General features: G+C 42.5%; 1 protein-coding gene across 1 annotated transcript in view; it reads left to right on the top strand.

The window, feature by feature from the left end:
• Window positions 1-15688, top strand: part of LOC109933285 (sodium/potassium/calcium exchanger 4-like) — a 263903-nt gene that overhangs the window by 181648 nt on the left and 66567 nt on the right. Inside the window, exon 3 of the mRNA XM_048599827.1 lies at window positions 8988-9064. Coding sequence (XP_048455784.1) covers window positions 8988-9064 — 77 coding nt within the window. The remainder of the gene's footprint in view (window positions 1-8987; window positions 9065-15688) is intronic.

Below are 15688 nucleotides of genomic sequence, written 5' to 3'. Positions count from 1 at the left end.
TTTCTGATGAAGGGTCTAGGCCCGAAACGTCAGCCTTTCTGCTCCTATGATGCTGCTTGGCCTGCTGTGTTCATCCAGCTCTGCACCTTGTTGTCTCGGATTCTCCAGCATCTGCAGTTCCTACTATCTCACCACTGACCTAGCAACTTTCTCCCAACCTGACACAAAAACTCACGTCATCTACCAGTCACCCAACCCATCCATCACTGTACATACTGAGGTGCCACTGACTGAGGTGCCACCATACCCCTCATCCATTTACTTCACCCACACTACTCTCGTGCACATTCATCCATTCACTAACACACCAAAGAAGCTCTTGAATGTTCCCAGGCTGTTCAGGGTCTGACTGAACTCTTAATCAGTTAATGCTATGAAAAGGGCACACAGCTCTGGCTTATCGAGAGAAGACAAGCCGCAAGGAAGGAATTTGATTTAAGGAAATAGGGTTAGAAGACCCAGTCAGAAATGTGGAACTCGGTGGTGAACAGGGAAAATAGGAGCAGAGCAGCGATCTGATGGTGATTGCTGTTCTTCAGAAGATTGGAGCAAGTAAGTTTGGTTGACTTTGCATTATCAACCGAGCATAAATAGAGTCCTGGGATGTCACGTGGAGCGAAACATCCACAAGTGGGAAAGAATGCACTAGGGGATTTACATTGAGTCTCACTGAATGCTATGGAGCAAAACCAAATGTGGCATGACTAAGTACAGACTAAGGGGTGACCATGGGAACCCGCATGGGCCCAAGCTATGCCTGACTCTTCGTAGGATACATGGAACGGTCCCTTTTCTGCAGCTACACTGGTCCTATCCCGCACCTCTTCCTCCGCTACATCAATGACTGTATTGGCGCTGCCTCGTGCTCCCACGGGGAGCTTGAACAGTTCATTCCACTTCACTAACACCTTCCACCCCAACCTTAAATTCACTTGGACCATCTCTGATACCTCTCTCTCCTTCCTGGACCTCTCTGTCTCGATCTCTGGTGACCACCTCGAAACTGATATCTATTTCAAGCCCACCAACTCCCACAGCTACCTAGACTACACTCCTGTCACCCACCTTCCTGCAAGAATGCGATCCCCTACTCCCAATTCCTCTGCCTCCGCCACATTTGCTCCCAAGATGGGGCGTTCCACTCCCGAACATCCCAGATGTCCTCATATTTCAAGGGCCGCAACTTCCCCACTTCAGTGGTTGAAAACACCCTCGACCACATCTCTTGCATTTCCTGCACCTCTGCCCTCACACCTCCTCCCCGCAATAGAAACGAAGACAGAATCCCCCTTGTCTTCACGTATCACCCCGCTAACCTCCGGATTCAACGCATCATTCTCTGCCACTTCCACCATCTGTAATCTGACCCCACAACCAAGGATATATTTCCCTCCCCACCCCTATCTGCATTTCGTACAGACCGCTCTCTCTGTGATTCCCTTGTATGTGTGACTCCCCACTAGCCCTGCCAACCCCGGTACCTTTCCCTGCAACCGCAGGAAGTGCTACACCTGCCCCTACACCTCGCCCCTCACCTCCATTCCAGGCCCCAAAAAAATCTTCCACATCAAACAGATGTTCACCTGCACATCCACTAATGTGGTCTATTGCATCCGCTGCTCCCGATGTGGCTTTCTGTACATCGGTGAGACCAAGCAGAGGCTCAGAGACCATGTTGTCGAGCACCTGCGCTCTGTTGCGACAAACAACAACATCTTCCAGTCACGAATCATTCAACTCCCCCTCCCACTCCCTGGACGACATGTCCATCCTGGGCCTCCTCCAGTGTCACAACGATGTCACCCGGAAACTGGAGGAGCAGCACCTCATATTCCGCCTTGGAAGCCTACAACCCAGTGGTCTCAATGTGGACTTTACTAGCTTCAAAATCTCCCCACCCCCCAGCCTCATCCCATGGCCAACCCTCCCTCTCATTCCTGCCTCCTTGACCTATCTGTCTTCTCTCCCACCTATTCGCTCCTCCCACCTCACTGACCAATCCCCACCACTAGCTACCTGCACTCACCTATCACCATCCCACCTACATTCCCCAGCCCGATCCCCCCTCTGTATTTATTTCAGAGTCCCCTTCCCCCTCCCCCATTTCTGAAGAAGGGTCCCGACCCGAAACAGCAGCTTTCCTGCTCCTCTGATGCTGCCTGGCCTGCTGTGTTCCCCCAGCTCCACACTGTGTTATGTCAAATGTGGCATGTGGCATTTTATTGATTTCAGTAGTCTGTATTGACTGACAAAATGGCAATGCTCATTTTAACATTGTCCAAAACCCCAGCCGATGCTTTATTTCTTGCCTTTTAGTTAAGTCATGATGTACCCTGCAGTCATAATGCAGTCCTGGAACAGGGAGTAAATATTTGAGGTGTTGTATTGAGAGATAATCAAGACAATCATAGGAACTACTTTGTCCTGAATGATGTTGAGCTTCTTGTATGTTATTGGAGTTGAATCCATCTAGGAAAGTGGAGAATATTCCATATCACACTCCTGATTAGTCCCATGTAGATGCTGAATAGACATCAGGGATTTAGGAGATGAGTCATTCGATGCAAAATACACAGATTCTGACCTGTTCTTTTAGGCGTAGTATTTATGTGCTGCATCTGTTGTGTGAATTAAGGAACCACAACAATTTCACAGGCTTGGGACAATATTCACAACTTTCTGCTTTCCAATCAATAGTTTTGGCTATCTGGCAAACACATGGAAGTGTTTGGATAAAATGTTTTTCTGCGAAATAATTAACAGCGCAATGATTCCAAACTAAAGGAATATCAGTAGTGTACAAATGTATGTATAACTATATGAAAGTGAAATTATTCAAAGTATTTTTGATCTATATTTTAACAACCTTCCATAAGCTCAATATTTAAATGCAGTGCCCAGTGGCACCTAGCTGTAAGCAGACTGTGAAGGTTTCTGGTTTGACCCTAATCTGGACTGAGTTAACAGCAGTGGGACTTTCAAGTGATCAACCAGATTTTTAGGAATTTCAAATGTGTGAATGTCATTTGAAGCTAGAATTGAACTGAACTTTGAGATCTTCATGGTTTGAGTAACTTGGCTAAATTCCTTGCTTTCACTCACGCATGAAGAATGGAGATTTGGATAAGATGCTGACCCATTTTTTAACCTCAACCTTGGCTTCAAGACAGGAGCAGGAGAGAAAGGGGTAAATATAGACTTCAATAACAAAACACGCTTTTTGATTTAATGTCATTGATACACCATTTACTGTCCCTACTTAATTTTTAAAAATCTGAGATTTCCGAGGGTATTCACAATTACAATGAAATTCTTTTAAAAGACCTCCTGAATGCTGCTGATGCTGTTTGGACCATCATTAATTGGGAGATAACAATCAGAATCGTGGTTAGGGTTTACAATTGGCCTGGGTAGACCTAAATTTAGACAGGAGGGCTCTTGTGGTACCGTGGTAATGTCCTACCGCTGAACCAAGAGGCCTAGGCTCAAGTCTTACCAGCTCCAGAGGCGTCATAACACAGATACTCTGAACAGGTTGGTTAAAAATATCTAAGTTATGAGGGGGAGAATGAAATAGGGTTGTTGCCCCCGGTCACCCCAATCAGTGGATTCTACTGGAAAATGTTCATGCAAGGTAAGAACTGTATTAGGTCACCTGAGATCACCATGGTGACCAGTCAGCATGACAACCCTCTCACATGATAACAACTAGACTCAGACTATATTACGTTAGACTTGCCAACAGTTGGTACTGACTGAGGGGCTTGATCTGAGACTACACATGAGGAGGAAGTTCAATATTCTTTATGGAATAAACATTGAAGAAATAATGGCACAAAATATTGTATGCTTATCAAAATGTAATGGGTGCACTTGGGAATGGACATTCTGACTTTGTTGATATGTTTTCAACCAGACTCTATTTTCAGATTGGCTTGGAATAGACTAGCTAAGCATTCTGCTGATCTCCAGCTGGGATAATTCATGCACAAGACGGAGCTATGACTCCTGAAAATTAACTTTAACAATGCTGTTCTTTCTTTCTTAGATCTGCTTAGGACATAGGACAGCTTGTAAATTCTCATAGCTATGAGACAGGTATATCCTGTTTCCTTATTTTGTAGCCTAATTAAGCATGAACTGTTTTGCGAAGTTAGGTGGAAAAAATTTTCATTTGTCTACACCAGTGACAACGTAAATGTAGTTTTATTGAATATCTTCAGTATAGTAAATTTGAGCAATTGAGGGAATAAATGACGACAGGTTATTACCAGTACCACTTCGATATACCTTTGGACACAATTGGAGAAATTCACATGAGGACATAAGAAGAAAGTATAAAATTAAGAAGTTAATTTGACTATCAAACAAATTTGTTTCCCACTCAGTAACAACCATTCTTTCCTTGATTTTGCCCAGCCTTCTACAAATAGGCTGTACAATTTTACCTGAACTCCCAAAGATAAATTCATCAAACTTCTAGACTATTAACTGCATGACTTAGACTGACAATCAATGCTTATTTGTTTTCCTTCTAATATTTCCAGAAGCTTAGCAACTCAGAACTTGTTTGATCATTTTTAATCTTTCCTTATATTTATTTTGATTGTCCTTAAACATTTTGATTATAAATTTTGTCATTTGAAGCTGCTCTATAGTAACAGATAAACTTAGTTACATAGGACAGCTTATAAATTGTCAAATCTATGAGACAGGTATATCCTGATTCCTTATTTTGTAGCCTAATCAAGTGTGAACTGTTCTGCAAAGTTAGGTGGAAAAAAATTTCATTTGTCTGCATCAGTGACAGTGTAAATGTAGTTCTACTGAATATCTTCAGTGTAGTAAAATTATAGTGTCTGCACATTTATGTCACCTTTTCTCATCATAGATATGAACAAGGAATTTCTAATGAGGACTGCTAATATAAATTTCTCACACTGCAATTACACCTTTTATCCAGTTGGGGTGCTGAAGGATCATTGGTGGGAACATTTCAATACAGCTTTTACTTGATAGGCAGCTTACAGCATTCCTGTGGCATAGAAATTGCCATTATAAATATAGATTAAGGTACTGGTACGTGACTACGTTAGGGATTGAACTATGTCCTTTGCCCTCGATTCCTGCTTCACATGAAAATGACTATAAATTAATAACGACTTGTGCATAAAGTCACACAGATTGACTGTGATGCTCTAATAACAGCCCCATCCTGATGATATTGCTGCTGCAGGGGCTGGAATTCTGCTGCATCCTACTGTCAGGAATTGATTGATTTCACAAAATAAGCCCCAGAACTCCCAACCACAGCTTGAGCCAGAGATTCAAACTCTGGAGCAGGTAGGAACTCTAGCATTGATTTTCATTTGCAACAGTGGACAATGGGATCCTGACCCTATAACAATGACTGTAAATGTGAAACGTTAAAATTTGGTTTGTGTCAACAATGATGAATGGGTTTGAGATGTAGACATTCTATTTCCTGAGATAGATGAGAATTAGAGAGCTTGACTAATAATGTAACAAAATCATCTGCTGAATAAAAACCTCAAACACTTTCACAGTTAGAATTATGTCCTTATGGCCACAGTTCACTAACACTTTGTTTGGGTTCTACTAAGCCACCTCAGTTTTTGGCATTATTATAGCTCCCAACCTCATTACAGTGCCTGGCGTTCAACCACCAACGAAAGAGCTGAACTCCAGAAGTGAGGCGAGAGCAACTGCCCTTGACATCAAGGACACATTGAACCAAAACTCACATCAAGGGGTCCTGGCAAATTGAAGCCAGTTGGAATTTCGGAAAAACGTTTTATTAGTTGGAGTTCTACTTAGTACAAAGGAAGATTGTAGTGGCTGATGGAGGCCAATCATCTCAGTCGCAGCAAATAGTTGCAGGAATTTGTCAAGTTATTGCCTTAGCCCCCAGCATCACAGCTGTTTTATCAATGACTTTCCTTCCATCACAACTGCTAAACTGTGGATATTTTCTCATGATAATAGTTTTCAGTACCATTCACAATTTCTTAGATACTGAAGCAGTCCATGTCTGTGTCCAAAAAAAGGGAAAAAACCACCCTGTTTCTGTGGTGCAATAGGTTAGTGCGTTTGGCTATTAACTGGAAGGTTGGTGGTTCGGAAACCACCCAGAGATGAAAACAGATCTCACTTTTGAGATGCTAAGGCTATGGGCCAAGTGCTAGGGAAATGGGATTAGAAAATAGTGATTATGTAGTGAATAGTGATTAAATAATGGTTGCTTGTGACCAGCACAGACTCAATGGGCATTTTTTTTAAAAAAGGGGCGGTATGGTGGCTCAGTGGTTAGCACTGCTGTCTCACAGCACCAGGGACCTGAGTTCGATTCCATCCTCGGGTGACTGTCTGTGTGGAGTTTGCACATTCTCCCCGTGTCTGCGTGGGTTTCCTCTGGGTGCTCCGGTTTCCTCCCACAGTCCAAAGATGTGCAGATTCGGTGGATTGGCCATGCTAAATTGCCTGTAGTGTTCAGGGGATGTATAGATTAAGTGTGTTAAAGGGGGATGGGTCTGGGTGGGATGCTCTGAGGGTCAGTGTGGACTTGTTGGGCCAAAGGGCCTGTCTCCACACTGTGAGGATTCAATGAGATGTGCAGCAAGACTTAGACCCAAACATGAACGCTGTCAATTAAGTGGCAAGTAATGTTTGCAGCACACATTTCCAAAAAGAGAGAATCTAACCTTCTCCCATTATCAATCACATTACAATGACTGAATCCTGCACTGCCAGCATTTAGGGAGTTTGTGTTGACCAGAAACTGAACTGGGTTGGCCATGGCCATACTGTGGCTGCAAGAGTAGGCTGGGAATTCTAAAGTGCAGAATTTATCTTCCAGTCCCCATGCTAATTCACAATCTACAAGACAGAAGTCAGGAAAATGGAGAATACTTCTAGGTTGGTAAGCTCAATTGTCTGAATGGTTGATATGCCTTGCAGAGTGACATCAAAAGCATGGTTGAAATCCTGTACAGGGTAAGGTCACCACGAAAATCGCAGCTTCTCAACCTCCCCTGAGCCCGTGGTGACCCCTCTGGTTAAACTCACCCTGCTAGTTGTTTCTTTCTAATGAAAGAGCAGCCAGTGATACTCTGAGACTATGGCCACTTCTACGCTTGGCTGGGTGGGCGCAGTTCAAGCTAAACTCATGAAGCTTATCACCGTCCAGGACAAAACAGTCTGGTTGATTGTCTCCCTATTCGTCAGCTTAAACATTCACTTCCTCCAGTTTTGACACACCATGGCATATTCCATTTAGAAGATGCACTGCAGAAACTCCCCAAGGACCTCTGACAGCGCCTTCCAAATCTTAGATAACAAGGTGTAGAGCTGGATGAACACAGCAGACCAAGCAGCATCAGAGGAGCAGGAAGGCTGATGCCTCGGGCCTAGACCCTTCTTCAGAAAGGCCTTCCAAATCTTTACCACTTTGAAGGACAAGAGCAGTAGATACATGGGGACACCTTCCAAGCTTCACACCATCTTGTCTTAGAACTATGCTGCCATTCCTTTACTGTTGCTAGGTCAAAACCCTGGAACTTCCCTCCTAACATCACTTGAGAGTACCTATACCCCAAAAACTGTAATGATACAAAAAAGCAACTCACCACCACCTTCTCTAGAGAAATTAGTGATCATCAACAATTTCGTCCTAGTTAGCAATGCCCACATTCAATGGAAGAAGTAACATAGTGGAAAATGCTGTGTTAGCGGTCGGGTATTGACTGAAACACTCAGGACGTGGACAAATTCCTGATTCAGCAGCAAGAAGGATAAATCCAACATGGGGGCAAGATAGCGAGCAGAATAAAAATATGCCAAATCAAATGAATTTGAAGCAATGGTAGACTGAAAAACTTCAGGCAGAATTAAATGGAGCTGACGCTGCTTCCCTCCATCAATTGATGAACCAGCGTGATACATACACAGCCTTCTGAGGGGAGGCCCAGTGAAATTAACTGGCCATTGTCAGGTCTTCCTTGGGCTCAGGACCTGGGAGAGGAAATCTTGCATTGAGTCCTGCCAGCCAATGAGAAGGTGACTGCTGCCAGTAATTTGCCTAGGATCGTGAGGGACCCAGGTGAATGTGTGAGATGGGAGTCATAGGAATGAGACAGAGTGTTACTTTCAGCAGCCACCCTGACACCAAGTCCCCCAATTGGGCATTAAAAGTGTCTTTGATAAAAGCCGCACCAACCTTCATTGCCCCATTCCCCCCCATCCCCCTCCCATATGCCCATGCCCCTCCCATTATCCCCCATCCCTCTGCCATATCCGCCAAACCCAAGAAGGCCACAACCAAGCATAACCAGATTTGCTGGACAGCCACAGGAAAGCTGTGACCCTCACATAATCTTCAAGTCTTGATTAAATTCCAGTGTGCTCAGGGATAGTTGGTGTCAATTAACTTAATAATGTACCTAATTGACAATTGCAACAAATGGGCAAGATCCCCAATGCAGACATTCCTACTTTCAACTTAAAGGCAGGAAGTTTACTACCACAGGGAAATCTTTGTAAAGCCTCTCCTGTGATTAATCGGGGCCAGACACTAGGTTGCAATAAACTCAGCCCCATACCTCCTCACCATTTTTAAAAGCAGTGTGTAGCTTCTATTAAAGCTTTAATGATTTCAATTATGGTCTAGATTATGTACATGAGTACGGTCCAAGTACCCAGTTGAATGAGTGAAGACACAGTCCACACTGAGTGTATATAATCATGCTCACAATGAAGGCTATTTGTTCAAATTTACTGATGCTTATTCTGAAGAGACACTTCCTTGTTGATATATTTGTTTTTCTGCTATTGTTTATTGAATAAAGCATCCTTTGATATTTTAGTCCTGATTTTGTAAGCAGCTGCAGTATGTGCAAAGCTGCCCATTATCTTGAAGAGCACTTCTGGGGATACTTTACAGCCTTTGATGTGTGTTGTTCCCATTACAGCTATCCGTGAATTTCCAAGTGATCTTTTTACCAATAAGGAGAGACAACAAGGAGGAGTATTACTTCATATAGCAGGAGTAAGTATACTTACATATGCAAGATTTTCACCTGTGGGCTATATCCATTGAATATTAATTGTATATTGTCAACCAGTATTTCAACTGGTTATACTGCTCCCAGGTAATGGTAAAGCAGACATAAATAAAAGGAACTTTATGTCCATAGGAAATAGGATCTCCTCTTCCACTTATACTTTATGAAAATAGCCAAAATATTTCACTCCTTCCCTGACATTGACTCAAAATGGAAATTGCTATTTATTTTGCCTGTGATTGATTTTCCATCCATTAATTTTCCTATTCTCACTGTCAGAAGGGAGTCATGTCACCATGGGGAATGACTCAGAAGTTCTACCTTATTTTCATGAAAAAATATTGCCTGTTTTGGTTACTGGCTAGTGGGAATCACAAGGACTCAAAACAAAAGTTAACCACATTATCTGTTGTAGGTAATTGGAGGAAGAGGAAATACTAAATTGAAGAACCAACCTTAGATATTGATTGTAAGTGGAGGCCTCCCTGCACACACATGTATAAATGTAAATAAAAGCCATATTTTAAATACAGATAGATTTTGCATCATATAGGGGGTATTGATACTCTACCTAAGAATCTAACGTGTCAAAAAGCTGCTTTTAATTAAATAATGAACTAGTTGAACATCATCTCCAACAGCCATGTAACTAGCAAGTGATGAGGGTGCAGTTTGATGCTGTCTCAGATGGTAAAACAGTGTAACAGAGCTCAGGAATGAAAAAAGATAATTTGGCTTTATTAGCTTAATTCAGTGGCATGTTTCAATTGTCATTTGTCTTTATCTTCTGCACAATTATAAATGTGAATGAAATTCTGCTCAGATTTCATTCAGGACTCTAAAGATTAAATTCTCCCAATCTTTCCTCTGACTCATCCTCTTAAATTTGAGGTTAGCCTGGTTTACCTGGTCAAGTGCAAACATAGCTCTCCTGTAGTGTGATGACCTTAATGTAAGTGTGCAACATAAAGGCTTATTATAATTGCTGTGGACAGTATCCTTTCTTGTTATATATCCTATAAAGCAAAAAGATTTTAAGAGTGGAATCTTCTCAGCTCGTAAACAATTTGGACTATGGTGAGTAATTAGGGAGAATTGCTTTAGATGTCCCAGTGTGTCCTTTCTTAACATCAAGACTGAAAAATTGCAAAGCCCAACCATTGAGTCTTGATTCTTTCTATTAAGTGTCGAGAGGCTTGTGAATGGGCATCATCACTAATTATCACCCTCATCATTATTTAATCTCATCACACTTACATGCATGCTCCCATTCTCTCACCTGCTCAATGGAAACTAGGCACCTAGAGTTCTCTACATGAAATTCAGAGCGGGTACCTGGCAACTCTAGTTTGCCACTTGCTCCTCTGGCTCTATTTTTGACACCCAGCACCAACCATCTCAGGGCATTTTCCATAGACAGTGACCACAAACACTCCACCACATGCCAGCCTTTCCACATCATTATTGCACAACGCCTGCCCACTTATAGTAGGTTCTGCATTTCAGTGCTACAGTGCACTGGCACCTTTTACTGAAATACTGCTGCTGGAACTCTTTGTGCACAGGGTCAGGTACCCAGCTCACGTATTGGACCAGGTTTATCTCAGGGCTCCTCGCTTGCGCACTTGGTGCTTGCTCACTTAGCACCTGCTTGGATGCTCACAGCATCCCCATTTTGTCTTGTCTTTTGCACTTTCACCCCTCTACTAGACCTTAAAGGATCACATACTTCTGTGCTGCCTTGTTGTTTATCACAGCCACAAAGCCAGGCGGCTTGTCAGCTGTCATCAGTAAAAGGAGTTAGTTGCTGTACGGCAATATGCTACGTCAAACTCATACCTGCACTATGTGCCGGCTGCAGACATGCCAAACACACTGCATTGGCTACAGCCAATGGACATGGCATAGTCCTTAGTGAAGTCCAGGAGGGTTCTTGCACAGTGATTCAAGGGCAGACATGTTCAGATGGCCAGCTGGGATGGTCATGCTCGGGGTGGGGTGGGGCAGGGGGCTTCAGTTCTTCAGTCCAGGAAGTGGACCCATTGCAAAATGTCCAGGGAGTCATGGGAACACAGCCAAGGAGAAGCATAGAGGTCAGTCGGAACTCTAGACACTCATCGTTTGGGGCTGTACAGCCTGTCCAATATTTGAGATGTAGTCTCACCAATTCCCTGTGTAACTAAAGCATGAAATCTGTATTTTCATTGGTTTCATAATAAAAGATAGCAATCTATCATTTTCCTCAATTGTGCGCTGTACCTGCTAACAAGTTTTTTGTGACTCTTGCATTGGAATACATAGATCCTACTGCACTCCAGAATTCCAAACATGAATTAGAAGATACAGAAGACATACCAATCCTCTGTTCTACCTGCACTGACATCACTTTATTGCACATGCTGACACTCATTCTGTCTCTACCAAATAGTAGTCAAGAAATATCTGCCTGAGGAGCATTCAAGGGGATGACTCAGAGGGGACTGCACGGAACATGCATTAGCAGGAGGAACTCTAGGTCAAGGATGAGGAGTTAGGTGTTCTTGGCCAGAGAGTGATGAAATGCTGTCCTTTGGTTGGAGGCCATAGGGATCCAGATCGCAGAGAGAGTGCCGTTAAAGAAAGGATGGTTCGTGAAAATGTTGCATTATGTGTATGCACTGGGTATAGCCTGTAAAGCAGATACCTGGTCAGTTGGAGGTGTCCATTTTCTGTATCAGTGGTACCATAATAGACAATTTGCAATCTGTGTGTGGCAGCTCCAAATAAATGTACATGAGTGTCCCCAGAGACAATCTTTCTGTCTGCCAGATTAATGGCATAGGGTCCTTCAGCTTGCACAGGCCTGTCTCTTTCAATTTCTAAGTAAATGGGACTGAGATACAAACAATTATTTCCCAAAAACTCAATGATTTGATGTCATTAGGTCAGTTTTAATCCACAGATTTTTTTGCTGTGCTGAGCCAGTGCCCAGTATGATTGGCATGGCAAGGTGGTGCCATCTGTCAGGATACCAGTTAGTGTATGAAATCCCTGAGAAGCCTGTGCAGGTAGCTCACAATCAGCCTATCAACAGCCTTCTGCAATCCACCCCAAAGACCATGGCCAAACTCTTTGAATATAATATGCAGCAACCTCATGCATTTCTGCCAAGTATTTAACATGCAGAGCATTACATTAAACAGGAAATGTATCACATGCTCTGCTGGTGGATGGGGCACCAACTCCATATACACAGAGGATGGAATCTTTCGGAGGTGTCAAAGGTCACACCTACCGGATGGAGACCCATTTCCAGAGAGCCTCGCAGGACACAAACCCAACGGGTGCAGGCAAAGCCATACAATCATACAACACAGAAACAGGCCCTTTGGCCCAACTCATCCTTGCCAACCAGGTTTCCAAAACTACTGGTCCTTCCCCTGTGATCAAAACCCCTAAGGTTGGAGGTCTTGCATACTCTAAGCTTGTAGCCAATCAGATACTAACAGTTCCTGTGCTGAGTAGCGCCACCTGTAGAGGCCATAGTTACTGCAGGAAGGACAAAGTCCAAATTCCAAGATTGCAGAGTGACCTAGATGACAGAGAAGTAAAATGGGAGTGGGTTTGCAGGGTGGGGTTAGCAGGGGGAGAGAGATGGAGTGGGTTAGCTGTGGGAAGGCTCTCAGCTTGCCTTTGATCACAGGCATTCAGATCAATGAAAGACCCTGCCCCATCTCTTACCCTCCATCCCCCATCTGCATACAAAGAAAATGAAGTAATCTGTTCAGGAACCGTACCTAAATTATTCAATGACAATCACAGCTCACAACTGAACTGGAGTAGTTCTCCTGCTCCATAGACTGGTGCTTCTGTCACCTGTGCAGATTACTTTGTCCCCAGAGGTGAGAAGCTGCCTGTGCAGTTTTAGCTGCTGTGCACAGCAATATGCCCATGTGATGCATGATGAGACATTGAAGACCATAAGACATAGGAGTAGGCCATTCAACCCATTGAGTCTGCTCCGTCATTCGATGAAATCGTGGCTACTCTGATAATCAATTTCACTTTCTTTACTTTTCCCATAACCCGTGATTTCTTTACAGATTAAAAATCTGTCCATCTCAGTCTTTAATCTAATCGCAAAGGCTCTCTGCTGGAAAGAGTATCACAGAGTCATTACCCTCTGAGAGAAGAAATTCCTTCTCATCTCAGTCTTAAATGTGTGCCCCCTCATTCTGAGATTATGCCCTCTGGTTTTAGACTCTCCCACAAGGGGATACAACCTTTTCACATCTACCCTGTCAATTCCCCTAAAAAATGTTTCAGTAAGGTCTCATTTTTCTAAATTTCAATGAGTACAGGCCCAACATGGTCAATCTCCATAGTGTCTCCATACCTGGTATCAGCCCAATGAGTTTTCTCTGGGCTTCTTCCAATGGCAGTATCTCTTTCTTTAGATGAAGGGGCCCAAAATTATTCACGGTATTCCAGCCATGGTCTGACTAGAGCCTTGCATTGTTTTATACTTTTAATCTGCATTCCCTTTGAAAAGAAGGAAAGCATTGCCTTTTCCTTGCCTATTACCAGCTGAACTTGGATGGTGGGTTTTTGTAATTTATGGACAGGACTCTCAAATCCCTCTATTCTGTAGCTTTCTGCAGGCTTTCCTCATTATTAATAATATTCAACTCTAGTTTTTCTGCCAAACTGTATTACCTCACATTTTCCCATGTTATATTCCATCTGCCAGCATTTTGTCCACCAGCTTAACCTGTCTATATCCCTCTGCATGTTTTTTGTGATACCCATAAACTTGGCTGTGAGGTACCTTATCAAACACCTGCTGAAAATCCAAATATATTACATTCACTGTTGCCTCTTTATCTCCTCAATGAAGTTTAACTTTGTTAGGCATTATTTCACTTCATGAAACCATGCTGACTCTGCTTGATCATGTCTTGTGTTTATAAATGCTCTGCTATTACACCCTTTATAATAGACGCTAATATTTTCCCAATAACAGATAATTGGCAACTGGCCTATAGTCACCTGTTTTTTTCATCTCCTTCCCTTTCCAAATAAAGGTGCTACAATGCCAGTTTTCCAGTTCTTTAGGATTTTTCCAGAATCTAAATATTCCTGGAAGATTACTACCAGGGCATCCCTAATTCTATGGCTACTTCCTTTAACATCCTAGGATACATCTCATCAGCTCCAGAGGCCTTATTTGTCTTTAGCCCCGTTAGTTTCCCTAGTACTGGTTAACAGTTATTGTGTTCATTTCCTCTCTTTATTTTGCCCCTTGATTATTTAGTAAATTTAGAATACAATGAGTGTCTTCAACTGATGCAAAGTATTTATTCAACCCCTTTGCTATTTCCTGGTTCCTCATTATTATTTTGTGAGCCTTGTTTCCTCAAGGGGCCACATTCACGTTAACATCTCTCTTCCTTTTTGTATGTTTAATGATTCTCTTGATGTCCATCTTGATATTATTTGCAAGTTTACCGTCAAAGTTTATTTTCTCCCAGTTTGTTATTTGTTTTTCATCTGTTGTTGGTTTTTAAAACATTCTCAGTCCTCTAGCTTATCATAAATCTTTCCACATTGTATGTTCTTTTTTTCTTTCAATTTGACACAATCCTTATCTTCCCTGGTTAACCATAGTTGGCTTAACTCCGTCCTAGAATGATCTTTCTCCACTGGAATATATCTTCGCTGTGAGCCATGAATTATTTTCTTATATGTCTGCCATCGTTCATCAACTGTCTTTCCTGCTAAACTCTTTTCCCACTTCTCTCCAGCAAGCTCTGTCCCCATTCTTTTGCAATTACCCTTATTTAAGCTTAGCATAGTTATTTCCAACCCAAGTTCCTCCCTCTTAGACTGAATGTTAATTTGTACCGAATTATGATCACTGTTTCCTAGGGGATCTTTTACTCAGTCATTATTTATGAAATCTGTTTCAATGAACATTATCAGATCCAAAATAACTTGATCCCTGGTTGGATCTATAACATACAGTTCTAGGAAGCTACCCTAAATACACTTTCTGAAATCTTCCTCATAGCTGCTTTTGCCAATCTGACTACCCCAATCTAAATGAAGATTAAAGTAGGAAGGACCCACTATCCCAGCCAATTGAATCTCCTTCCCACTTCCAAGCTTGCCAGTCATGAGAGCCAATGATTCCGCATATCAAGTGACATTTCATTAAGAATACCGTACAGGATATGAAACAACTTGTCTTATGTGCACGTTGCATTCATGGAGTAATGAGTGCGAGTTATGCAAGTTTGTATGCAAAAAAGAGGGTCTGCAGGTGAAAGGGGAGAGATATTAACAGGCTAGGTGCTGGCCAAGGTAAGGCCTCCTCTATCAAATTGACATGAATGTCTCTTGGAACTACCGACAAATTGTCTTCAACTTTGCATTAGCACAGTTTCATGGTCACTTAGAGTCATAAAGATATGAAGCATGGAAACAGACCCTTCAGTCCAATTTGTCCATGCCAACTAGATATCTTAAATTAATCAAGTGCCATCTGCCAGCAGTTGGCCCATATCCCTCTAAACCCTCAATAAAGACCAAAAGAACCGCAGATGCTGTAAATGAGGAACAAAAACAAA

Source organism: Rhincodon typus, chromosome 8 (genome assembly GCF_021869965.1).
Source record: "Rhincodon typus isolate 14 chromosome 8, sRhiTyp1.1, whole genome shotgun sequence".
Lineage (NCBI taxonomy): Eukaryota > Metazoa > Chordata > Chondrichthyes > Orectolobiformes > Rhincodontidae > Rhincodon > Rhincodon typus.
The sequence above is the reverse complement of the archived record's forward strand: the minus strand, read 5'-3'. Positions and strand labels throughout refer to the sequence as shown.